The sequence below is a fragment of the Benincasa hispida genome, chromosome 5 (genome assembly GCF_027475165.1).
Source record: "Benincasa hispida cultivar pf3 chromosome 5, pf3_genome.v1.1, whole genome shotgun sequence".
NCBI classification, from domain to species: domain Eukaryota; kingdom Viridiplantae; phylum Streptophyta; class Magnoliopsida; order Cucurbitales; family Cucurbitaceae; genus Benincasa; species Benincasa hispida.
Window position 1 is genome coordinate 68211809 of NC_143482.1, and position 25017 is coordinate 68236825.

Genomic DNA, 25017 nt, shown 5'->3' on the forward strand with positions numbered 1-25017 from the left:
TTTAACTGTAGGCATCTTGCCTAGTAGACTCTTGATTTATAATTAGATTTTAGTTCTTATGATTTAATAAAATCCTCTAAGTATGAACTATTTATGAGTATTTTTATCAAACCATAATAACTATTTATGACATTTTATCAAACTCTAAAATTAAATTTAGGTTTTGTATGGAATTGTTGTAGCTTTTAAAATAATTATTTGTAGTTATGCTTCTAGAAAAATGGATAGGAGTAAAGGAGTGTTTGGTAAATTTTAATTTTAAACTAGAAAAAAACTAGTTAGAGTGTTTGGTAAATTAATACTAAATTAGTGTAATTTAGTTATATAATTATTTGAAAATATATATGATTTGAACTGCAACCATTTTTGTTTAATCAAAAAAATTAATGAAATAATTTTTTTTTTTTTTTAAAGATAATTGTTATAAGAATTCGAACCAATTAAAATTTGGAATAAATGTGAGAAAATAAATTAATGAAATGAAAATTTGAGATGAATAAGAGAAGATAACAAATTTGTAGGAAAACTAAAATCTAAGAGCTCCATAGAACAATTTTAAAAGTGATTCTATATAGATTAATAAGTTGTTCTACCAAACAACCTAGACGATTATGATGGTCCTAAAATAGCTTTTAAGGATTTCAAAAGTAATCGCAAGCCATTAAAATTATAGGGATTAAATCTAACTTTCGTCTAGATTAAATTTATAATTGAGTAGCTTGTAAATAAAAATATCTAAATTAATAATTATTTATAATCCATCCAGGATTACAGGGATGGCTTTTTCTAATCTTAGATCAGCGGCAACAGACACCGTTGCTTTGGCTAAAATCCGTCTGGGTCTGATGATGTCTTTTTCTTTCTGCTCAATCATTCATACAACCCCCGGGAAAAAGGTTCTTCAATTTTTATTTTTATTTTTTGAGGGTCTTTGATGACTTCTAAAAAGTTTAGAATATTGTATATTTGAAAATCATTAGAGATGTGTCGGTTTTAATTCCTTAAAAAATGGATAAAAGCTGTAAAAACATATGAATTTTTACACGTGGTTGACATTCGTGATTTGGACCAAATTTCAAAATAATATAGAATTATTTTAAATTAAGCACGGTTGTTTATAGACTTTTTGTGATTGAGCTCCCGAAAAATGTTATCATACAAATTTCAAAGTTAAATGTATTTGATTTTGAGCAATCCTATATTAGGTTATCTTTTGAAAATTTTCCTTAGTACGTGTGAATGAGAACAAAAAACATGCTGAAATGACTCATGTTAATTTGTTTGGATGGTTTTTACTGTTAAAAATAGAAATGGTTTAAGACAAGTAAGAATGACATTATTAGGACGTAGGAGATGTAGAAGAATGTTGGAGTCATTAGTTGTCGAATTCAAATTATGAATCGTTGTCCAAATTCGGGGCATTGAACGCTACAAATTTCTTTACAACCTAAGTTGCCACAGATGTCCAACTACAGTTTATCGGGTAGAGAAATGTTTTTTCTTAAATATTTTTTAGTGTCATTTGTATAGTTAGAGTAGACTACAAAAAGATATATATAATCCCAAGTATTGTCGGTTCATTTCTAAACTTTTCAATGTTAGGTTTAGCATAATTCTAAACTCTCATCAACTAGTAAAGCTCTTTGAATTTTAATTTTACATTTACTAAACTCCTTGATTTTAAAAAGTGTCTAATTGATAAAAAATTTATTAGACATTTTTTAGAATTCAACTGATTATATTCGATTTAGGTACTTATTAAAGGTGCTTATTAAACACATCATTAAAAAGGGCTAACAACTTGGGTATTTTAGGCAGCGAATGGGGCATTCTTAATTTATAATCAAAAGGGCTTTATTAATGGTTTTGAGGACCTGCGACAAGAAAAAAGGGGGAAACATGTTGCACTAAAATGAAAGAGTAAAAGTTGAATCCAAAGTTTTGGCAGTCAAAAGTTTTAAATAATTATTCCACTTCTTTAAACAAATAAAGCAAATCTTGTCGCCCTTGATGATAACGAGCAAATAAATCCAAGTTATTATTCGTTTTCTTTATATATATATATATATATATATATATATATATTAATTTATTAAGGTCTTTTCCATGACTACTACATTTTTAATCTTCTCTTTTTTTAATTTATTTGTGATTTCACAATTTTACTATAATTTTGTTACCTCTTTTAAAGAAACATTCACAAAAACACATTTTAATCACTAAGGAGGATGAAACTTTTTACCTTGGAAAAGAAAATTATAACCTTACACTTTAGAGGTTGAATTGTTTAACACTCCAAAATCCAAACCAATAATTGTATCATTTAGGATTTGTTTTAAAATCATAATGAATAGATTTTAGTGTGCAATATTTCTCTGAATGCATGGACTAATATAATATTGGAGAGAAATGGTAGTATCAAATGGATAACTTTTATTAATATACGTGGTTTTTTTGTATTTTCTTCTTGTTCTATTTTTCTATACCATTTAAGAAGAATTATATGATAATATTTGTGCTTACTTATTTGCTAATAGTTGATTTTCAAAGGAATCAAGTGAAAATATTTAATGAACCAGTTGACTCACTTATATAAGTCTAGGGTATTCAATTATTAATTTAAATTTTTAATTGATTCAACTTAACAGTTTTATAGATATATAAATTTAATTGTTTTTCAGTAATCTGTCCTTTTGTTTTGAAAAATAATAATACTTTTTAATTTTATTATTATTTTTTTTTTTACTACAATTGGATGTATGGAGAATCAAACCTAAAACCACAAATCTCTTGGTTTCTAACACAATTAAATGACAATTGAAATATATGCGGTTTGATTTTGTTTAGATTTTTTAGTGGAGAGATTTTCAAAAATAAAAAATAAGTAAAATTATTTATCCAAAATAACAAAATTTAATTGTTTTAGACTTCTATTAGTTTCTAGCATTAATAGACGCTGTTAGAAGTTTTGAGTGTTTATCAGGGTTTTTTTTTTTGTTATTCCTGTAATAATTTGACATTTTTTTCACCCGTAAATATTTCTTATATGGGGATTTGATATTTGTTTTCACTTTCCAAACAACTTTAAAAAATCATCAATTTTTATTTTTAAAAAAATACATTTTCATATTTACTTAAATAAATAAATCGTAATTAATAAGCTTTAAAAAAACAAAAACAAACAAACAAGTTATCTTAAAGTAGTATATATATATATATATATATATATATATATATATATATATAAGTACACCAAAAAAAAAACTATATATAAAGTCCAAAAGTTAGTTATTTCCCTTATAATTCTCTTCTTCCTCTCACCTTTTTTTTTCCCATAAAAAACAATCATTACTAAGGGGTATATGGCTCATTTTGAAAACGAAATAATTAATTGAAAGGTAAATTTTCAAAGGGACAGAAACAACAAAAAGGATGGGTTGATGAAAAATTTATCAAGATCACAAATAATTTCACATCAAAAATTAAATATTGGATAAATTGTAAAAATCACTCCTAAAATATGGTAATAATTGCAATTATATCTTAAAAAATTCAACCCTCAAATTTATACGGATATTAAAATTGGACCAACAAACTTACATAAAAATAGAAATTGTAACAATTGTATAAGTTTAATGATTCAATTTTTATCATTTAGGTATCCAATTTCGATAAATATTATAAGATTGGAAATCCAATTTTAACACTTATACAAATTACAGGTCACAATTTTTATAATGAATAGTTTGAAGATGTAATCATAACTACTCGTTATACTTTAGAGGTAATTGTTGTTACATATTGCTCATAAATATAATAAGGGAAGTTGTATCATCGTTTGACTTAAAAGGTAAAAAGAAAAAAAAAAAAAAAAAATTGGAGATCTTTGGGGGTGTGTGTGTATATGATGAAAAAAATAAATAAAATGGGTACAAATAATGAGTACGGATGGTGGGTGGATGGGTAAAATAATAAAAAAGAAATATATGGAGAAGGTTATAAAAATAGAGAAAGAAGGCTAGAAAATGGGGGGGAAAGGAAGAAAAAAAAAAAAAGGAAAGTGGGACATGAGGTGACTCTGATCACATGGAGCCCCATATGCCCAACACAACCAAATCTCTCTCCCAATCCCAATGACCAAATACTCCTTTTTTTGGTTTCCTTCTTGGAAGCATCACCACCACCATATCATAACCATCTTAATTCTTTCATTATTCTAACTCTATATCCTTTATTTCTTGCTTTAAATATCACTCTTTTCATATACTTTTGTTAAAATTTCCTCATTTTATTCTCTTTATTTCTAATTAATCTTCAATTTAATTCACATTTTTAGTTTATTGTTGATTTTTTTAAAAAAAAATTATGTAATAAATTTTGAAAATACTTTTACATATTCTATTTTTTTAATAATTAATTTTGAGAGACTAAATTTAAAATTGATTGAAAGTATATGGACGAATATTAGATAATTGAAAATATAGGAGCTAAAATTGAACAAAGTTTAGAGTATAAAAGATCAATATAGTATTTTAATCTTATTTCTTTATTTACTTATATTGAAAATTTATTCATAAACTTATCCACAAAATTTTAAGAATTGTCTCACTTTAATTTCTATGCTTAAGCTCTACAAAATGAATAATGAATTTCTAATGGTTTTCCACTCATATAGTTTTAAAAGTTTCAAATTATTATTTTATTCTAAATTTTGTTTGTTTTTTTTATATAGTTTTATAAGTTTCAAATTACACCTTAATTTGGGCTATTTTTAGTTTGATTAGAGTTTTTACAACATTCCTAATTCGTAGGTGGTATTAAGTCGATTTTTAAAAAAATATAATTCAGAGTAGATGGATTCAAATCATAAATCTCGTGGTTATCCGTACACATGTATATTAATTAAGTTATGCTCAATTTAGGTATTATTAATTATAAATTAGAAATTTTAATTTTAATATATTAAAGTTTTAAGTGAGTAAAACATAATAAATAGATTAAAAAAAATCACAAAACTTTACGGTGAAATTGAAACTACAATCAACCTTTAAAAAAAAAAGAGAGAGAGAGAGAGAGATTGTATTTATTTATTTATTTATTTGGAGTAATGTTGTATCAATTTGGGATCAATAATTAATTAAAGATTTGAAAATTTGAATCTTGGGGGCTCAAGGTGGTGGGGCTACTGATTAACGCCACGTGGCGACCATGCCAAGGCTAGTGATATAGATCATAGGATGAAGAGAGTGGGGAGGCACATGGGCGGTGTTGGCTTCAAGAAAATCATGTGATCACATGTGCTTTCTCTTTCTCTCTCTTCTTTCCCCTTCTTTTGGTGGGCCCACTTTCTTTCTCTCTCTAACATCTAATTATTTCCACGCTCCTCACTTCTTCCTCACTGCGCGTTGCTCTTTCTTTTACATTTATCACGACATTCTCGCTACTTTGATTAAATCATAAATTTAGCTTTTATAATGTCCAGAAAATTAAAATTTAGTCGCATGATAAAATATCATAAATAGTTTATACGATCCGGAGAATTTTCATAAATAATCTATCTTTGAAGATTATTTATGAAAGTTTTATCAACTATCGAAACTAAATTTTAATTATAAATCATATGAACTCAATTCTAATTTTTCCGAACTATAAAAATCAAACTTTCAATTTAACAAGTTTATAACATATTTGTAGGCTGAGAATTCGAACATCGAACATCGAACATCAAATATCAATTAAAAAAATTTAATTTTATCTTTATAACCTTCCAAATGATTATATCTTGATCTCTAGACTTTAAATATGTTTATTTTGAACATTTAATCTTTTAGTACCTATACTTTTGAAATGTTTATTTTAATCCACAAAACTATAATATTCGAATCAAATTCTTATTATAGTACTAAATATTTGATAATATAATTTTGAGTAGGGATAATGTGTTAACATAAAAAATACATCAAAACCACATTCATTTGGAAATACTTATGCCCGTTTCGTTCACGGGAATAATAGGTGAGAATGGGAAATGAGATTTTATCACCATGTTTGTTATAAGTCATATTCTCACCCGAGGTTTTTAATAACCACCTAAATAGGTGGATTTTCCTCATTTCCAATTGTTTTTTTTTTTCTCTCTTATTTTTTATCTTTTCATTTTATTTGTTTTACTTCATTTTGTATATTGTTTAATTTATTTAGTTTTTATAAATACATTTAAATTAAATTTATAATTGACATATATAATTGATTTTATTATTATTATTAATACTAATATAATAATTTATTCGGTTATTATGAATTAATAGGAAAAACTACAATCTTTTAAAATGTATATGAATTACCATAATAATACTTTCTTATATTTCTTTTTGTTGGTAATATATATTGGCATCATAAATTATTTATTAGAATTACTAATTAGTCTTTAGAAAAAATTAATTAATTAACTAATAATAAAATAAGTTAGTTTTTTCAATTAAACAATCTTGTACACTTGTACTTCTAGTTTTAATCTATAATTATAATTATTTTTCAAATTAAAACCATTATTTGATGATTTAAAATCAATTAGTTTATATCAATTTCTTTTGTATATATATAAGGCTTATAATTGATATTAAACAATTAGTTAGTTAACTCTTAAATTAACAAAACTACAAATAATAATAATAATAATAATAATAATAATAATAATAATAATAATAATAATAATAATAAAAATAAAAAATGAATACTAACATTTTTAATAAAAAAAAATTGATAATATAAATGTGTTGTATAAAAAATCTAATTGATAATAAATATATTAAACTGGAAGATGAGTGAGTAAATTTAATTATTTTAATGGCTTAAAATTAATTTAATAATTTAATATAATAAAAGTAAATTAAAAAAAAATTAATTATTGAAATTAATTTTGACTAATTTTATATTTTATAATGACATAAAATATAATAGAATCCACATCCTATTTCTATTCACATAAATAAAAAAAATACAATAATTTTTTATTTTCAAAAGATTTCTAGACATCCTATTTTTGGATATCTTATTTTCGGATATGTTTTATTGTTAGACATTTATAAAATCTTAAACCAAACGATTCCTTAAATATTAAGAGAAACTATATATTTAAAAGAAAAAAATTGTTATTGACTAAATAATATACGAAGGACCAACATGCTAACAATCTAAAAGAAATAGGAACAAAAATATATTTTTTTTAAGGGACTTTTTAAATGTAAAGGAATATTTAAAAATATTTACATTTTATAGCAAAAAATTCAAAATTTTTTTTTGGAATTTTTCTATTTATAAAAAAAATTCCAATGTTTTAACATTTAACAGTTATAAGCTTTTTGAAAATTTAGAGCCTATTTATCATATAGTTTTTGGCTTATAAAGGAAAGACCCATGGTAATTTTAAATAAGAAGAATAAATGAGAAATAATAAATATGTAACAAAGAGTTGAAATAGTATTTATTATACTTGAAGTACATTTGGAATACAGTTATAAGTATTTAACTAAAAAAATAAATCATTTAAAAAGATTGGAGAATTTGACAATCACTCAAAATAGTTTTTGAAGAGTATTTTCAATCATTTTTGTTAAGAATGTTTAAATAAAAATGAGCTTCGGTCTCTATTCTTATCTTTGATCTATTTTATTTTATATTTTTAACTTTGTTTGTTTTTATCAATATTATTTTGAAAATATCATTTTAAAAATATAGAGACTGAAAATGAAAAAAAAAAAAGTAAAAGTATATAAACTAAAATAGAGTTGAGCAAAAAGTGTAAGAAGCAGTAGAAATCTAATCTACAATAAACTATGTGATTGGGTGTATATATGTAATTTTTGGTGAGAAGGGTGTTAATAAAATTAGGAATAGTTTTGAATTATGATTCATAGACAGGGTAAAGATTTGGTTGCGAATGATTTGAAATAAGAAAATGGGATTCGGGTTCCGGGAAATATGCATCCCCCATCAGGTGGAAGAAAGCTCAGTCGCGTACGGCGGCGTTTGAAGGCCAAACATAAAATCCAAAAACCAGAGGACTTGAGAGAAGCCCAAAAATGGTGGGCCACAGCTTCGTTGGCATTGACATTTTCAGAGCTCAACAATAATTTAACTCCCTCCTCCTTCCCCTTATTCGTACCCATTCACACGCCTGCCTTCTCTCTCTCTCTCTCTCTACTTTCGGCCATGGACAAATCTCAAATTCAAACTCTCAAACCAACAACTACGTCTCGCCAAAAAACCCTAATCCTCAACGCATTGCACAAATCCTCTCACCTTCGCCGTCGGAGCCGGAGAAGAGTACCGACCACCCGCATTGCCGAGAAGATTCACCGAAACGACGCTGTTTACGCCTCCGAAGAAGCCGATGAGAAGGAAGCCGTCGAACGCAAGATTCGTGCCTTGCAGAGCATCGTTCCGGGAGGGGAATCGCTTGGAGTCGACAAGCTGTTTGAACAGACGGCGGAGTATATAATGAATTTGCAGCATCAAGTGAAGGCCATGAGAGCACTCTCGAGCTTTTTCGAGAGCTTGGAGAAGGAGAAATCCGAGTGCGGAGGTTGAAGAAGATGAGTTACTTCTGATTTTGATTTTTTTTTTTTTTCATTCGGTTTATTATTTTTTTTTTCTCTTTTTCATGTGAGAAAAGATCGATCGAGCGTTTGAATTCTCAGTCGCCCCATCTTTTTCTCTGTTAGTTGGGAGCAGGATTTCGAATCCTTTTTCCTGTTTATGATCATCACCATCATCTTCTTCATCTTCTTCATCTTCTATACTACTTGCTGGTAAATCTGTGTAGCTTTTTAATGGATAGCAAATCAAAATCGACATGGATAGTAATAACAGATTGGGGTGAGAGTTCAACAATGTGTTTATGCTGCAGTATCATTAATTGCATAGCAGTTCGTCGTCTTCGAGAAATTTAATATTATATGGATTTTTTTTTTTTGTAGAAAATCCAACATTGACATTGGAAAGATTTGAACAAAGCCTTGATTCAGTTTTTACTTTCTAAATTTTGTATTTAAAAGTGGATTTGAAAATAATTCAAAATCTAGATTAAGTCATGATTTACGCCTAAACTTTTGGATAAATCATTGTTTTAAAAATAATTTACTCTTTTAGGTAAACTATCTATTGGCAAATCATTTTCTTCAGTATATTAATTATCAATTTTTTTTGTAACATACATTGAAAATAACAGCAATCAATCCTTGGTGCAGTTTATAGTTTATATATATTGTATAAATTGCGTTATCCAGCTAAGCTAATTGACTCAGGATTCGCTATTTTTTTTAAAAAAAGTTTGTTTCCTATTTTGGGTAATTATATTACTGCTTTCGATTACATTTTTGGACGATTGTAATATTTTATCATGCCAAAAATTAATCTCAAATTTCGATGAGATTTTTCTTCATAAAGGAATAAAAACAAAACATTAATGCCAATCAAAACTGTATTAACAATGCTTAAACCAATCTGTTGATGTATAAAACCAACCAGTTCTTGTAAGAAAATTTTACATGGGTTTATTCTTAATTTTGAAGTGATTGTGGGCCCGTATTTTACTGTTTTAAGCCATCATTCAATAAGCTCAGCTTCCTCTTCAATGGCCAATATGGTGATAGTGAGTTTCAATGTCTGAAACACACAGCTCAGTTATGTAACAAAAGCCAGTCAGTTGAAAAAGCTTACAAAGAGAACCAATAAATGAACCATCATATTTCTTCTACTATAGTGCAAATAATGGCCAAGGTTGAAAACTGAAGCAATCAGAAGCATGGATCCCGCCAATTAACTATTTTGAGACAAATGAGTTATTTGGATGGAATGGGCATCACCATATCGACAAAAAGTTTTTTTTTTCTTATTCTTCTTTTTTTACTATTCGGGCAAATTCAAATCGCCAAACATCTGTCTTTTAGTCCATCCAAACAAACTCATCTAAAAAGCTTTGTCAAAAATCCAAGGACTAGATTCCTGGATAGTTCGATCAAATTGCTTCTCTAACACATTCTTGTCATGCCATACTCGACCGTGCCAGTGTTTCGATGGGCGGTGGTAGTTGCAGTAGCAACAGCTCCAGCATCATATTGAGCGCTTACCTGCAAACGTGCAGCACGGTCATTGTTTCCCATCTTGGGCATGCCTACACGCGCCATAAAGAAAGGATTTGAGAAAGCACCAGTAGCAGCTGTATCTCCTGCTATTTTGGCAGCCATTCCACATGGAGGGGATTGTTTACATTGCATGGACGTGTCTTGCTCAGCCCCCGTTGCTGATCTTTCATTTTGGCCGCAAGATTGCTGGTAATAATATGTTGGATGGATAGCATGAGAAGGAAGGGCACTTCTAATTAACATTCTTGGGTCGTAGGCATCTTTAACGATACTTCCACTGTCATATGGCATGACTGGGCCTGAAATTCTTCCAGGCTTGGCTAAACAGAGAAGCTAAGTTAGAAGGCAGAGATCGGGCTGTTAGAAAGTAGGCAAAACAAATGATAGGATGGTACTCGGAAAAGACCTTGAGCAGCAGAAATCCTCTGTGCTGCTGGATCTCTGTAATGCTGACTGCTGAACGAACCTGTTGGCGCATATCGGTCGTTAAAGGGAACAATATTTGATGTTGCTTTAGGAGGAATGGTATTTGACTGTACTGAAGACCTGGTAGCACCAACAGATTGAAAATATAATTATCATAATTGGAGATTCACTCTATGACAGATTACTTTTGAAGCCATTGAGCAATTAAATGTGTTGTTTACCTAGGAAGAGATGCATGTTTTCTCTCTAGAGGATAAACTGGTCCACTTTTCCCTCCATTATCTTCAAGATGAGCAAATTGCTTTTTGAACTGATCTAGTACACTGCAAGCAAAAACATGGACCAGAAGATCAGTGTCAGGAGCATCCACTTACCAAATCAAATTCATCATTTGGATAATGAAAAAGAAAAGGCAATTAAGGACCTTGGATAAAGAAAATTCGATCTCTCAGTTCCATTTAAGTAGTCTTTCAGCAGTTGAGGATGGTATTCGAGTATCTCGAGGAATATCAGCTCACGAATGTCATCCTTTGTGACCTTTCTCCTCTCAAATTCAAACTCCACCTTTGAGATTGGCTGGCAAGAAGGTTCCCTCTCAACTTTTGCCAGCCCCTTAAAGTAAGGATCTGTCAATGCCTGAGGACAAATGGGTTTCAACATGTTGGCACATGTGATTAATTTTAAATTTTAAAGTGCATTGGAAGAACGAAAATTTATAGATTTGCTCTATATCATACTATGATTGAGTTCTTAAACCAAAAACTAGATAAATAAATGTAAATAGACACAACAAAGGTAATATAGCTAATCAAGCATATAGCAGCAGACCTCTTCAGCAGTAGGTCGATCCTTTGGATCAAAGGCAAGCAATCGTTGTAGTAATTGCAGGGCTAAAGGATCAGCATTAGGGAACTTCTGTGAAAAGGGTATGGGCTGCTTCTTCCTCATACTAGTTAAGTACCTCCTGGCCTTTTCATTTCTTACCTAAGGCAACACATTTCAAAGTTGATGGTAAAGAAAATTTTATCTCAAAATATTCAAAAGATCAAACTTCTCCACAACTATACTACACATAACAAAATGTCACTTACCCGAGAAATGGTATCTAAGGAAGGCGTTCCAAGGAGATCTGTCATCAAATCAAGCTGATGAACAATATTTTTACCGGGAAATAGTGGTTTTCCGGTCAGTACTTCAGCAAATATGCAGCCAATACTCCAAATGTCAATGGCAGGAGTATACTATATCCAGAAAAAAATAGAAATTAGAGAGAGAAAAAAATCAGTCACAAATTGGGAACTTCTGAGAAAAGTGATCAATTACTCATATCTCTACAACAGGGTTATAACTAAAGTTCTATTTATTTCATATGAAGCTAGCGAAGTTAAGATTGTAAGAATGTTCTGTAGAGTATGTTCGAGAAATGTCATCAAAACTAACCTTAGAGAAGAAAGAACCACATAGCTCTGGAGCCCTATACCATCTAGTAGCAACATAGTCCTGCAAGTACAATCTCATACAATGAGCTTTCCTCTCGCTACATATACATTCAGAATTTTTATTGTATCAAACATGAATATAATGTATATTGACTGGCCTACCGTCCAAAATATTGTTGTTGGGGTGTCGCTGAAAGCAACTCTAGCCAATCCAAAATCACAGATTTTGAGTTTGCAATTGGCATTTGCCAATATATTCTTTGGTTTTAAATCCCGATGGTAGACATTTGCTGCAGCAATGTAGATCAAAATCAGGTAGTTCATACATTATATTCAACTTGTACCATACTTACTCCAGACAGTATACCTCCACCAAAAACATTACAAAAAGAATATGGCAAAAGAGAAAAGGTAACTATCAGTAGCATAAATTTATAATATGAGAAACACAAAACACTCCATCCAGCCAAAAGGAGAGTGGGCCAGAAAGTAACCAGGATTACAAAAGCAATCCAGCTCCCCAAAAATTCTATACTCAGGTAAAGTACTGGTGCAATGCAATATCCAAGCACCTGTGTGAATATATTTCAGTGCACGAAGTAACTGGTAGAGGAAAAATTGATAGTGCTCTTTTGTTAAATCATCATTGGCCTTGATGACTTGATGCAAATCTGATTCCATCAACTCAAACACAACAAAAATATCTTTGAACCCCCTACGAGAAGGTGGTAACATAATGTGTTTAATTTCCACAATATCGGGATGACGTAGAAGCCTGAGCAACTTTATCTCACGAAGAATCCGGGCAGCATCAGATACATGTTCAAAAATATCATGTATCTTCTTTATTGCCACTTTTTCATTAGTGAGAGTGTCAACAGCTGAACAAACCACACCATAACTCCCCTTTCCAATAACTTCCCGGACTTTGAATCTATTGGCATCACCGTATTCAGAGAAAAAGTCCAATTCTGCAGAATTCTGTCACACAAAAACCCATCTACATTAAGATACATGTCACTGCGGCTACATACAAGAAAAAGAACAACCCAACAGCCAAGAGACTTAAAAAAAATTGATTTGAATTTGGGATTCAGTACAATCCAGATTAAGAATGAAGAAATGACATCTAAATGAATTAAATAGTCATCAAAGTGAATTTTGCACAAGAGTACTTTATGGCAATAGAAAAGACATCTACAGCTGCAAATTGATCAAAGCCCAATATATCAACTCTAATAATCCGCAATTTTCTATTCGTATTAACGTCTAAATTGTCATAAACTTCCACCACTATGCCCATATTGAAGGTATTTGACATAAATTTTGTATCAGACAAGAACACTCTCATATAACTTTTAGGGGAAGAAAACAAAAATCTAAGGTATTAGAGAAGGTTCTGAATAAGATAATAACAACGAGAGATAAAACTTCACCTTCTTACGATGATCAGTCTGCATTTCCTTAAACTCTCAAACCCAGCTTGGAGAACAGTGAAGACGAAATAATCTGAAATCCAGTTGAGCACAAAATAGAAAACTTCAATTCTTAATTGACTAAAAGAAGACTCAACCACATTTGCCCCATCTACCCCTGCTCCGGATCACAAACCCACAATCCCTCCTTATGCTCCTTCCCGAATCCTCCACGGAACATAATAAAATTACACAAATCAAATCCCTCATACACTTGCCCACCTGCAATCCCAAAACCTGAACCAAAAACTCAATCACCAAACCAGAACAACCGACACCACCAGCTACCATAAAGTAACCAGAATCAGATCGAGGATAGAGACTTTTTGCATTCCTACTCGATGAATGCCCTGAACCCAATTGCTCAACGATGAATAAGCGGATAAAAAAGACGGGAAGAACAGAATCGGAGATCTACAGGCGGGTTATAGGAGAAGAGGAAGAAGGAAAAGGAGAGTTGGGGAGAAAGAAGGAAGGAGCGGCGACGGCTTGAGAGTGGATATATAAACAAAGATAATTTGAAGTGAAAGAGCAGAAATCTAGGAGACCCTCTTGCTTCTTTTTGCTTTTCCAATCCTTTTTTCTTTCCATGGGCATCTTTTTTTTCCCTTTAGGTTAAAATATTATTTTATTATTGGTTAGAAGTGATAATTGGTTCGATTTTCGGTCCATCAATAACCAAGCTAAATTATTCCATTTTAAGAGAAAGAGATTCATATGGGTTTTATTATCGAATTGGTCCTTAGTTCTTGGCATTTTTTCATTTTCTTTTAATTTTTATTTATATTCCCACCTTGTTTTGAAGCGGACCTTTTTGCTAACTATAAATTAAAATTTGTTTTTTTTTTTTTAATAAATTGAAACTTGATATTTTTTTTCTTGTGCAACTTATAAAAAAAAAACACACACACACTCCATAATAATTAATCTTTTATTTGAACATCAAATATATGTGCACCATAATAATTAGTTCGGTTCGGTTTTGATTGGTTTTTGTGCGAACCAATACCAATATTTTTTTGTTTTCTCCAAATACAAACCAATATATCCAATTTTATATTTTTTTTATTTTTATCCGAATCTGCACGGTTTGGATTATAGAATCTAGAAACAGTTTTGGAAAATAAATTCAAACGGTCCATCAAAAGAATATTTGTTGAAATTAGTGAATTCAAAAAATATTGTGAATTGTCTACCAAATAAGTCCTTAATTTCTAATTGTTTTTTCCCAAAAATTTTAGCCTATACGAACTTTCCCTTCATAAATTATAAGTTTATATTCACACAATCTTTTATTTCATGACAATTATTCTTGTTTTTAATCTATTTTGATAAACAAAATGGTACTAGATTTAAATTTATTGAAAATATAAATTTTGAATTTAAGATTTGTTAAAATTACATCTATTAATTGGACAGATTAAAAGGATGACCTTTTGAAGTAATCAAAATGAACTTTTGGAGATAATAAACTAAAATATGAAAGTTAACAATGGGGCAAAATAAATCAAAGTTAGGCAAACTAAATAGTATTATTATTATTATTATTTTAATTTCTGATTTCTTTATTATTATTATTATTATTATTTCTTTCGGCAGCGTAGATTCATACTTTCGTAGAGCCCAAAACGTGTGGATAGGACGGTGGTAATACCCAGTAGGACTGTATTTTTGGGAACAGAGAGATCAGAGAAATCGGCAAACATAAGCAATCTTCACTAAACAGAATCCGAAATGGTGATACTAAAAAACATTTATTACTTCGACTTACCTTATTAAATAATACATTTCTACTTTTATTTATTTATTTATTAGGATTAAACTTGAAACAATAATTCAACTTTTGGTAGGTTAACCCTCTACTTAAATAGTTGAATTTAGAGCGTTTATTTTGTGCTAATTTGAATATAGCTTTATCAGATTGGGTATATGCTTTGTTCAAATTTACGAGGTTTTGACAAGTAGGTTAGAGTAAAAAATGTAGTAGAGAGATTTGAACTTTCGACTTTAAGAGATAGTACATACATATTATCGTTGAACTACGATTACTCTAATGACTATAGTTGTAATTTATTTTTTACAAATGTATGAACTTTATAATTTCGTGTGTTTATATAGACCATCATATAATTGAATATTTACACTTTAATTTAATTTTAGCTTATGCTATAATTGTAGTTTCATGTTCATTTAAAATTTAGGAAAATTTTCAATTTACACCTCTAAATTTTTTAAATTGTATCAATTTAAACTATGAATTAATAATTGTATCGATTTAAATTTTAAACTTTCATACGTGTATCAATTAACACCCTCATTCAAACTTAGTTCGAGAAGTATCGTGTGAAACATAGAGCTGTTTCAATTAAACTTCTAAATTGTTATAAATGAATCGATTTTGACCCTTTATAAGATTACATTTTACATGTATATAGGCTTTTTCAAGTGTTGGATTAATAAAATGGACGATTAAAATTGATATTTTGATAAATTTCAAAAGAAATTTTAATGAAGAGTTTAAATTAATTCACTAATAAAATTTTAAGGGTTAAACTGGTAAAATTATAATTCTCATACAGTGTTTATCCAAACAGAATATAGTAGATGATGTCAATTAATAGACTTACAAAATTTATTGTTTGAATTAAGACCATTATTAATTCAGGGTTTAAATTGATATAATCTCAAAATCAAGGGGTGAAAATTAAGATTTTTTTGTAAAATTTAACCAGTTACTTTTTGGATGTTTGAAAGGAAAGGTTGATTATCATCTTTTATGCCTTAATAGTTGTTTACCAAACTTGAATGTTGTTATTGAAATACCACATTTCATATCTAACACTGTGAATGTGTACATAATCAACAAACCCTTGAATGAGATTTTTTTTTTTTTTTTTTTTTTAACGATAAGATGAGAGATCGAACATATAACTTTTTTAACTTAAGGTCACTTTTGGCAATGTAATGTTTTTGTAATATAAATTTGGAAGATTACATTATGTTTGATTACCACGTTTTTTTTTATAATTAAATTAAGCCATAAACACTACTCCCACCAAAAGTTTGTATGTTTTGTTATCCACTTTCTACAAGTGAAATTGTTATCCAACGAAACTTACATTGTTGGAACGGCTACCCTCTGATGGACAAAAGATGACAGCAACAAACGGTCACAAACGAAAGTCGTCAAAAAATAGAACCTGCAAAAAAGAAACTCGTTACAGGCCAAGTCGCGGATCTTGCTCTATTTAACAGGTTTCGCGACTCTGTCCAAATGTGCAAGCAGTTTTACAAAATTGTCACACCGTCCTTAGGATAAAAAAGCCTAGAAGAAATAAATCTATCTCAATCGGAGTTGCTTTTAGATCAATATAAGTTGCTCGAAAATTGTAAAACTCGAGAAAATAGTAGAGATAACATCTGTAAGGAGAAGAGAAGAAGAAAATTGTTGTTGAGTAAAAATGTGAAGGAACTCTGCTCAATTTATAGGCTTTAGAGGCCAACGGTTGTGCAAAACTGATGGGGAGAGGAAAGAGAAGAAGAAAATTATTATTGTGTGAAAATGTGAAGAAACTTCAATTTATAAGCCTTGGAGGCCAATAGTTGCATAGAACTGATGGGAGAGGAACACACGCAACCACAGAACGTGTGCGAAGGTCATTATACTGATGTGAATGGTCATATTCAATTATACTGTTCATTATACTGATGTGAACGTGGCGATGAAGGCCAACAGTTGCACAGAACTGATGTGATTGGTCATTATATTGTTGATTTGTTATATCCAATGGATACAAAAATATATCTGTAATGCAAAGAGTGTAGCTGTCGGTCTTTGGTGGAGTGCCCGGCAGTTAATGGATGATGAATAATTTAATTAAAGAGTTTAATTAATTATTCACGTACGATTGGAGCTTAGTTATTTTAGCCTGACTATAATATTTGCATTTATCAAATTCATGCATGGATAGCTTAGGAATCATTTCTAACCTACTAAGGTTACTAATTATCCGTTTATGTACATGACAGAATCTAGCATGCTAAATATTAAATGAACACAATATATAAACAGAAGATTTCATCTTATCAATTTCAAGGTTAAGTTTAAACATGTTATCGGTTGCATAGCCTTTTCCCATGAAAACATTATTCTTCGTAAGAGTATATAAGTCTACCCCTATTGTCTGAGTTAAGCCACCTTGTTGAGAAGATAGCCCAATACCAGATTCTTCCTTATCTCTGGAGTGTGGACTTCCTTCAGCATGAGAGTCTTTATGGAGGTAAACTCTAGGTTCACTTTGCCAGTTCCAGCAACTTTCGTTGAGTGATGATTCCTCAACAGTATGTTTTTATCTTTAGTTATAATAAATAATAAATAATCAATAATAAATATTTTTTAATAAATAATAAATAATTTTTTAATAAAAATATTTTCCATGTGTGCTCGATCGAACGACGGCAACATGGACATGTGGGATGTTCACCAAACCCACCTTTGCCTATCTCACCAACCTATAATTGAAAAATATGATTTAGATTAAGTTTTAAAATCAATATCAAACACACCTAAAATAAAAAAAAAAAAATCATAAATTGACATGTCTACATAAATTAAACATCTCAATTAATTAATATACCAATAATCTAACATTACGAAAGTTTTTCTTCTTGTTTAACTTCTAGTTTTTTTTGTTATCGTAGTGAGATTAAAAAAAAAATCTAAAAATCAAACTTGATGTTCTATTGCTCCTTTATAATTCACACATAACATTGTAACTATTACTCGTTTAAAATTTGAAAAATTCTATTAATAATCAAACTTGATTAACACTCGAGTTATGTTCGGATTAGCTATTTATAATGTGATTTAAATCATCTAAAGTTTAGTTAGTGGAGCCGGGGAGGTATTGATTTAGAAGACTAATCGACATGGCATGTGAGCAACTTGGCAATCAACAATGTGGATGATACGGTGGGACACTTTACAAAAAGCTTTTCTCACTTTTCCCACTCAATAATTAGCTTTCATCTTTTTCAAAAATATTAAATACATATTAAATAATACGTCTATCTACTTTTAATTACTAATCCATCATTGAACGGAAAAGACAGAATAAGAATTTATGAGATTTGAAAAGGTAAAAAATGTGATCATCCGTTTAAATATACTTCCAGTGTTAGATGTTCATGTTTCATCTTAATAGTTTAAATCATACTTATACATGGGATATATCACTTTAACCTGAATAATTGTAACATGATAAAGTATGTGATTTTTTGTTCAAATATATCTCTAATCATATTTAAGGGGGTTAGGTTCAAGAATAATGTGATTTTTAAAAGTAACAACAAAAATGGAGTACATGGGAATGAAATTTCGAAAGTAGGGTTAAAGGAAAGATATTGACAAAAATAGGGTAGTTTTTTGTGGGCGAAAAAAATCATGTGCCCTATACATGATTATGATTTTATCCAATCAGCATATCGTAGACGCTAGATGGTTGCCTGTCAGCCATGTGGACTTGGTCAAAGGACCAAACTAATAGACCTCATCCATATGTTTAGTATTTTTTTTTTTACCAAACTAATAGACCTCATCCATAATTTTAGTATTTTTTTTTTTAAATTTTTAAATTTTGAATGTTTTCTTTAAAATTTTCTTCCTTACTTGTTTTGTTCTTGATCTTTTATATCATACTCATTCACTAGATTTAGTGTCTCATGATAAAATGTAATTTTATTAGTTCTTTAATTTCAAGATAGAAGTTCACATGAAGCTAAAAGTTTGAATTACAAGTCACTCAATTTTCCACATGGTGATCGTCTTCGTATGCCTCTAGATTAGCTTCGCCTTGTTGCCATTGTCTACGACGAATACGTCTTCGATTAGTATCAACACCATTGAGTCGTCTTGTCTACTGAATAATACTTTCTACATTGACCAAGGTTTGATTACACATTGAACCTAACTCTGGTAAATTGTGTTGTACCGAATACTGTTGTATATCTTATACAAAATTATTCTATATAATATAAAAACTAATACTAAATAATGTTCATATCATATATTTGAAAAGTGTAAGACAATATAACTCTTACCATGTAGTAATAGTAAGCACCATCAAGTGTGATAAATCGTCTTGTGATTGAATCATACAAGGAAAAATGGTCATCTAATACAGTCAGTCTATTTGTTATTTCTCCTCGTGCACAACAATCATGACGTGTATGCCAGTACGATATCTATCCTACATGAATTCGGCGTTAGTCTTGTTCGTGCTTACCTCTCAAATCAATCTAGCATAGTGTACTCAGGAGTGTATAGCACAACAATGATACCATTTGTCACAGACCGAACTGTCTCAACACATTATCTAGTTTATGCCACTCTACTATATAGAAGTATATAAGAAGGCTAACATAAACCAAATGTCTTGACCATCACGACCGTAATCAGGTAGTAATGACCAAATATCTTGTGTGCATAACGTTTAATTAATCTGAAAAAAAGAGAATAATAAGACACCCAAAAAGTATGAAATATTCATTTATGTATTCATTCGTTGCCCGATTATGCATTAATTGGACAAATATTTTTCAGTATATTAACAACATATTTACAAATTGTTCAGAGGTAGCTAATACAACACTCCATCTAAAAAAGAAGAAATTAATTTATTTTATTACACAAAATGATGACTGAATAAATATATAAACAAAATAATGCCTAACAAATTCAATTACATAATAATATCCATTACATAACATGTCAATTACATAAAAAGGTGCATTACATAGAAAATTCAATTACATTACAAAATCCATTACATAAAAAAGTCCATTACATAATAAAGTCATCAATGGCCCAAAGAGAAGCACCTAATGTACGTTGTGGACAAGTATACTTGTTATGTCCTTCTCCCTTACAAATTATATATCGAACTTTTTTGGCCAGCCTCTCTCCAATCCATTTCATTACAAATTTGCGTACATTTTTAGGTGACCCTATTCTCTTAGTAAGTCCACATTTGGACAAACTACTGTAAATGATAATTATGGCCAATAAAATGGGTATTGTATTAGATGAAAGTGACTTCATATCATCGCTTGAAATAGGACAATTTGTAGCATTTATCTATAAGAGGTAGGTATATCAAATGCATGTAATTACAAAATAGAAGATAGAATCTTGAATGACTATCATTTACTACAAGAACAAGCCCCTTCTTTCAAGCTCACAACTTGTGTATGTTGGCCTTTATAGGGAGAAATCATACTTATGTCATTTTGTACTTCAAAAGTTTGGGTTTCCCTGTCAATACATGTTATTGTATGTGCACATGCTCGTTTTTCCCACCTTGTAAGCTTTCTCATGGCATATTATATATATATATGTCCCCATGATTGAGTACTTCACTTATCTCTTGTCTTTGACGTTCAAAATATAGTATTATGCGATAGAATATTAGCCTAACCAAATAAGTAATCGGTAACAGTCTAGCACCTTTGAAAATCTCATTCATACATTCAGCTGCATTGCTTTTCATGCACTCGTAGTGGTACCCATCATTATATGATTGTGTCCATTTTTTCAAGTCAATATTAGAAAAATATTCAAGGCATTCTAGGTTTATTTGCTTAACTCCTTCGTGCATCTAATGAACTTGCGCCTTTGGTGTTGATTTCCTTCCTTACACACAAAATCTTGCTTCGATTTATATAGATACGACGACCAATAATTTTCTCTTATACTTTCTATAGAGATGAGTTTCATCAATCTGAATTAATGGCTTACAATATTTGAACCTTTCTCTTGCAGGACAAAAGAACCAAAAAATTTGACAAAGAATAGTCGTGCCTGGCATATCAGACGGAAGAAAATACCAATATGATCGTGTTCTAGAATTTTAATGTACAATAGCACTCAACTAATACGGAAGATGTGAATATGATTTCTCCCAGTCACCAAACACAACAATCAATACTTTTCTCTTTGCTTGCTACACACGTTTATAATTAACATTTACCCATATTATTTTTTAATTGCTTATTAGAGTAAAGCCACAAGAACCTGATCAGCTCTAACCATATTTTGGATTTCAATAATCATAAAATTCGAATTAAGCTGTGAATGATCCCATGTCAATTCTGAGTACAAACATGAGCGCTCCCCTTCAAGTCTAGTAATTTCAAACATCCCATGAGTTTTATGCTAACAAGCCCACAACCTCCATCACAATCATTCTTCCATTGTTTGCATCTCACATACCAAATATCTTTGTTCGATTCTACTACGAAAGTTTCATAGTGTTCTGTCAAGCAATAATTTTGTCACACCCCCTCCCAAACTATCTTTTTAACTTGAAAAGAGATGTGAAAACAACATATGCCAACTCTCTTATGACACCTATGCCCAACTAAGACCTATAACCTGTTTCCTCGCTCTTGGATCACCTAATAGACATGCATATATAGGTATAGTTCATGCATTCCTACTTAAACTTCTAAGGTAAACATAGAACTTTTCATAACAAGTGGCTAAAACATAACCAACCTATATACACATTTGTTAGGTTTTATGTCCTAAAATCCGTGGTTTGTAAACAATTAAACTTATTATGAAAATTCAATAAGTTGTTATTGAATATATGAATTGCTTATTTAGTTTTAGAAATAAATCTAATAAACTAAAAGTTCCATGACTATTACATGAGTACTTGAAATTTATGTTGAGGCATAAAAGTGGACCAAGTTCAAGTAAATAGTCAAAATGATCTATAGTGTATGAATAAGGTTGGGTGCCTTATTCTGGTAACACTATCGGATGCGGCCCACTCTGTAGTTGTTACAAGGAGTTGTAAAGTGCTATAGACGATGTGATCCTAATTCGTACATGTTATGACATGAGGAGTGAGAGCATCTTGTGCAATGGGTTTGTACAAGATCGAACCACGAAATAAGTTACTCTTTCTTTATAACGCTGTTTATTGTTTAAGATTGACTATTTTAAAGCGATGACCTAGGTAACTTGACCTTAATCCTGAACTAACTATGAACTCCTGTTTATTCAAGATTATCCTTAGATTTGCATAGATGAGAGTTGGCTCAACAGCTCCAGCTCAATAAACCTCAATTTCAGGGTAAGACTGGATAGATAGCTGGGGATATAGAGTGCAAGATGGAATTCACTCCTACTCGCTTTCAAGGATAGTAGAGAGGTTGTTCCCTTAAATGCTGACTCCGGATCTTGAACAACGAGTCTCACCCTCTCATTGGCTCGAGAAGGACTCAATTTGTTGATCGGATCACAAATCAATTGTTCATTTGAGGATCAACGGAGAACATGAGGTAATCTCGAGGGTAAAACAATCATTTGACCCAACCACTATTATGAAAAAACTATGAAGGGTAAACTTACTAATTATGATTATATCGAGTGGACATAATATATCTACAGGGATTGCAATTTTAGGCTTTAGTGGAGTGACCCAATAGTTAACGAATGAGGGTGGTGTAAAGAGTTTAGTCAATTAATCTTAGATCGTTAGAGCCCATGATCTGTAGGTCCATGAGGTCCCCTACTAATTCACAAATGGATTAGCCTTAGAGTAGCACGATAAGTTAATTTGAAACATACGAATTAGAATTAAGGGAATTAGTAATTATATATGATATAATTACAGAATTAAATAAAATTGGATAATCAATTCATATTTAAATATGATTTAAATATTAAATTCATGAATAGGGATTCATGATTGTGGAATTTGTGTTAAATTAATTTAATATTTGATATTGAATAACTAGAATTAGTTAAATTATTTATTAATTATTAATTATTAATTTTATTAGAAAATTAATTAATGAATTAATTTTGTAAAATTAATAAAGATTTCATTTTTGAAAACAAAAATTGATTTTAGAAATCAATTAGTAAATCAAAATTGAAAAAAAGATGGAAAATGAAAAAAATCCAAAAGTGAGATTTTTCCACTTTCAACCAACTTGCTCACACATTCTCCACTATTGTTTTGAGTCAATCTTCCAAGCATAAGCTGCAATTCATGCAGCAATGTTGTTTGCATGATAATCATGCAATAAATACTGAAGATTGAAGTGGAATTCTTGTTGGATTGTATCATCACGCAGCGAAAGTTACAAGGATCATTAAACACGCTAATTCATTAATTTTGGTAGAAACTAAAGCATGCTTTTGTAGAAATAAATGGGTTTCAAGTCATACCTTTGTAGAACCTTTAAAATCTCGATTTCTACCTGTAAATCTCTTCGAATCTTGTTGTAGACTACCCCAAGATTTTTCCTACTATTCTCTTGGTGCTCTAGATTGAGTTGTGGGACTCAAAATAAGCTTGAATTAAGGGAATTAGGAGAACTCACAACAACAATCCACTTTGAAGAACACCTTCTTCAACCGAATTTTTCAGAAAAATTTTATCGATTGCATTGCCTCAAATTTACTCCAATCTCTTTAATATATTGCAGATCATCATGCAAGGAAGATAGCTGCATGAGATGCAGCTCATGCTTGGAGGTATTGATGCTTGAAGATGGTGGGATATGGATGAGCTACTTGAAGATGATAAATGGAAAATCCCAATTTATTTTTTAAATTGATTTCATAAATCAATTTATTTTCTAAAATTGAAAATATTATTAATTTTATTAAATTAATTTCATTAATTAATTTATCTAATAAAATTAATAAATAATTATTTAAACAATTTAAATAATTCTAATTAATTTAATATCAAATATTAAATTAATTTTACACAATTTCACCTTCATATATTTAAATCATATTTAAATACTAATTCTGCAATTTCGTTTAATTCTAATTTGAATGTTTTAAATTAACTTATCATGCTATTCTAGAGCTAATCCATTTTCAAGCTAGTAGGGGGACCTCGCAAAGCTACAGATCATGGGCTCCAACGATCCGAGATTTTGGCTAAACTCATTAGACCGAATTAACCCCCATTCGTTAACTAATAAGTCACTCCACTAAAGCCCATAGTTGAACTCCCCTCATTGCAGATATATTATGTCCACTCGATATAACCACGATTAATAAGTTAATCCTTCACAGGTTGTTCGTAATAACTGCTAGGTCAAATCTCTATTTTACCCCTGAAATTACCTCTTGTTCCTTAAGTCCCACTGATCCTCTAATAAACAATTGATTTGTGATCCAATCAGCAAAATCGAGTCTCTCTTGAACCAATAAGAGGGTGGGGCCTCTTGTTCAAGACCCAAAATCAGCACTTAAAAGGGAACGACCTCTCTATTAACCCTAATTAGGTAGGGGTGAATTCCATCTTGCAAGGCTATGTCCTCAGCCATTTATCCGATTTTATCTCCAAAATGGGAGGTTTATTGAGTCGTGCTGTTGAACTACTCTCACCGTTTGCAGATCAAAGGATAATCCCGAATAAATAAGAGTTCATAATTAGCTAAGGATTAAGGTTCAAGTTACCTAGGTTATCGTTTTGAAATAGTCAGTCTTAAACGGTA

The 25017-nt window shown here is 30.2% G+C and overlaps 2 protein-coding genes across 3 annotated transcripts; one reads left to right on the forward strand and one right to left on the reverse strand.

The window, feature by feature from the left end:
• Window positions 1-7964: 7964 nt before the first annotated feature.
• Window positions 7965-8892, forward strand: LOC120077934 (uncharacterized). Its single transcript, XM_039032054.2, has one exon. It carries the CDS (start codon window positions 7981-7983, stop codon window positions 8587-8589), a length of 609 nt encoding a protein of 202 aa, XP_038887982.2. The 5' UTR covers window positions 7965-7980; the 3' UTR covers window positions 8590-8892.
• Window positions 8893-9870: 978 nt separating this feature from the next.
• MPK20 (MAP kinase 20) lies at window positions 9871-14156 on the reverse strand. Of its 2 annotated transcripts, XM_039032052.2 has the most exons (11): window positions 13447-14156; window positions 12583-12991; window positions 12173-12300; window positions 12012-12071; window positions 11663-11812; window positions 11400-11555; window positions 10996-11207; window positions 10793-10894; window positions 10552-10691; window positions 10211-10465; window positions 9871-10130 (listed from the first exon to the last, which is right to left on the reverse strand). In XM_039032052.2, the coding sequence occupies exons 1-11, from the start codon at window positions 13468-13470 to the stop codon at window positions 10114-10116; spliced, it is 1653 nt and encodes a 550-aa protein (XP_038887980.1). In that variant the 5' UTR covers window positions 13471-14156; the 3' UTR covers window positions 9871-10113. The 2 variants fall into 2 exon arrangements, with proteins under 2 accessions (XP_038887980.1, XP_038887979.1); XM_039032051.2 differs by having other exon boundaries at window positions 9871-10465.
• Window positions 14157-25017: the final 10861 nt, after the last annotated feature.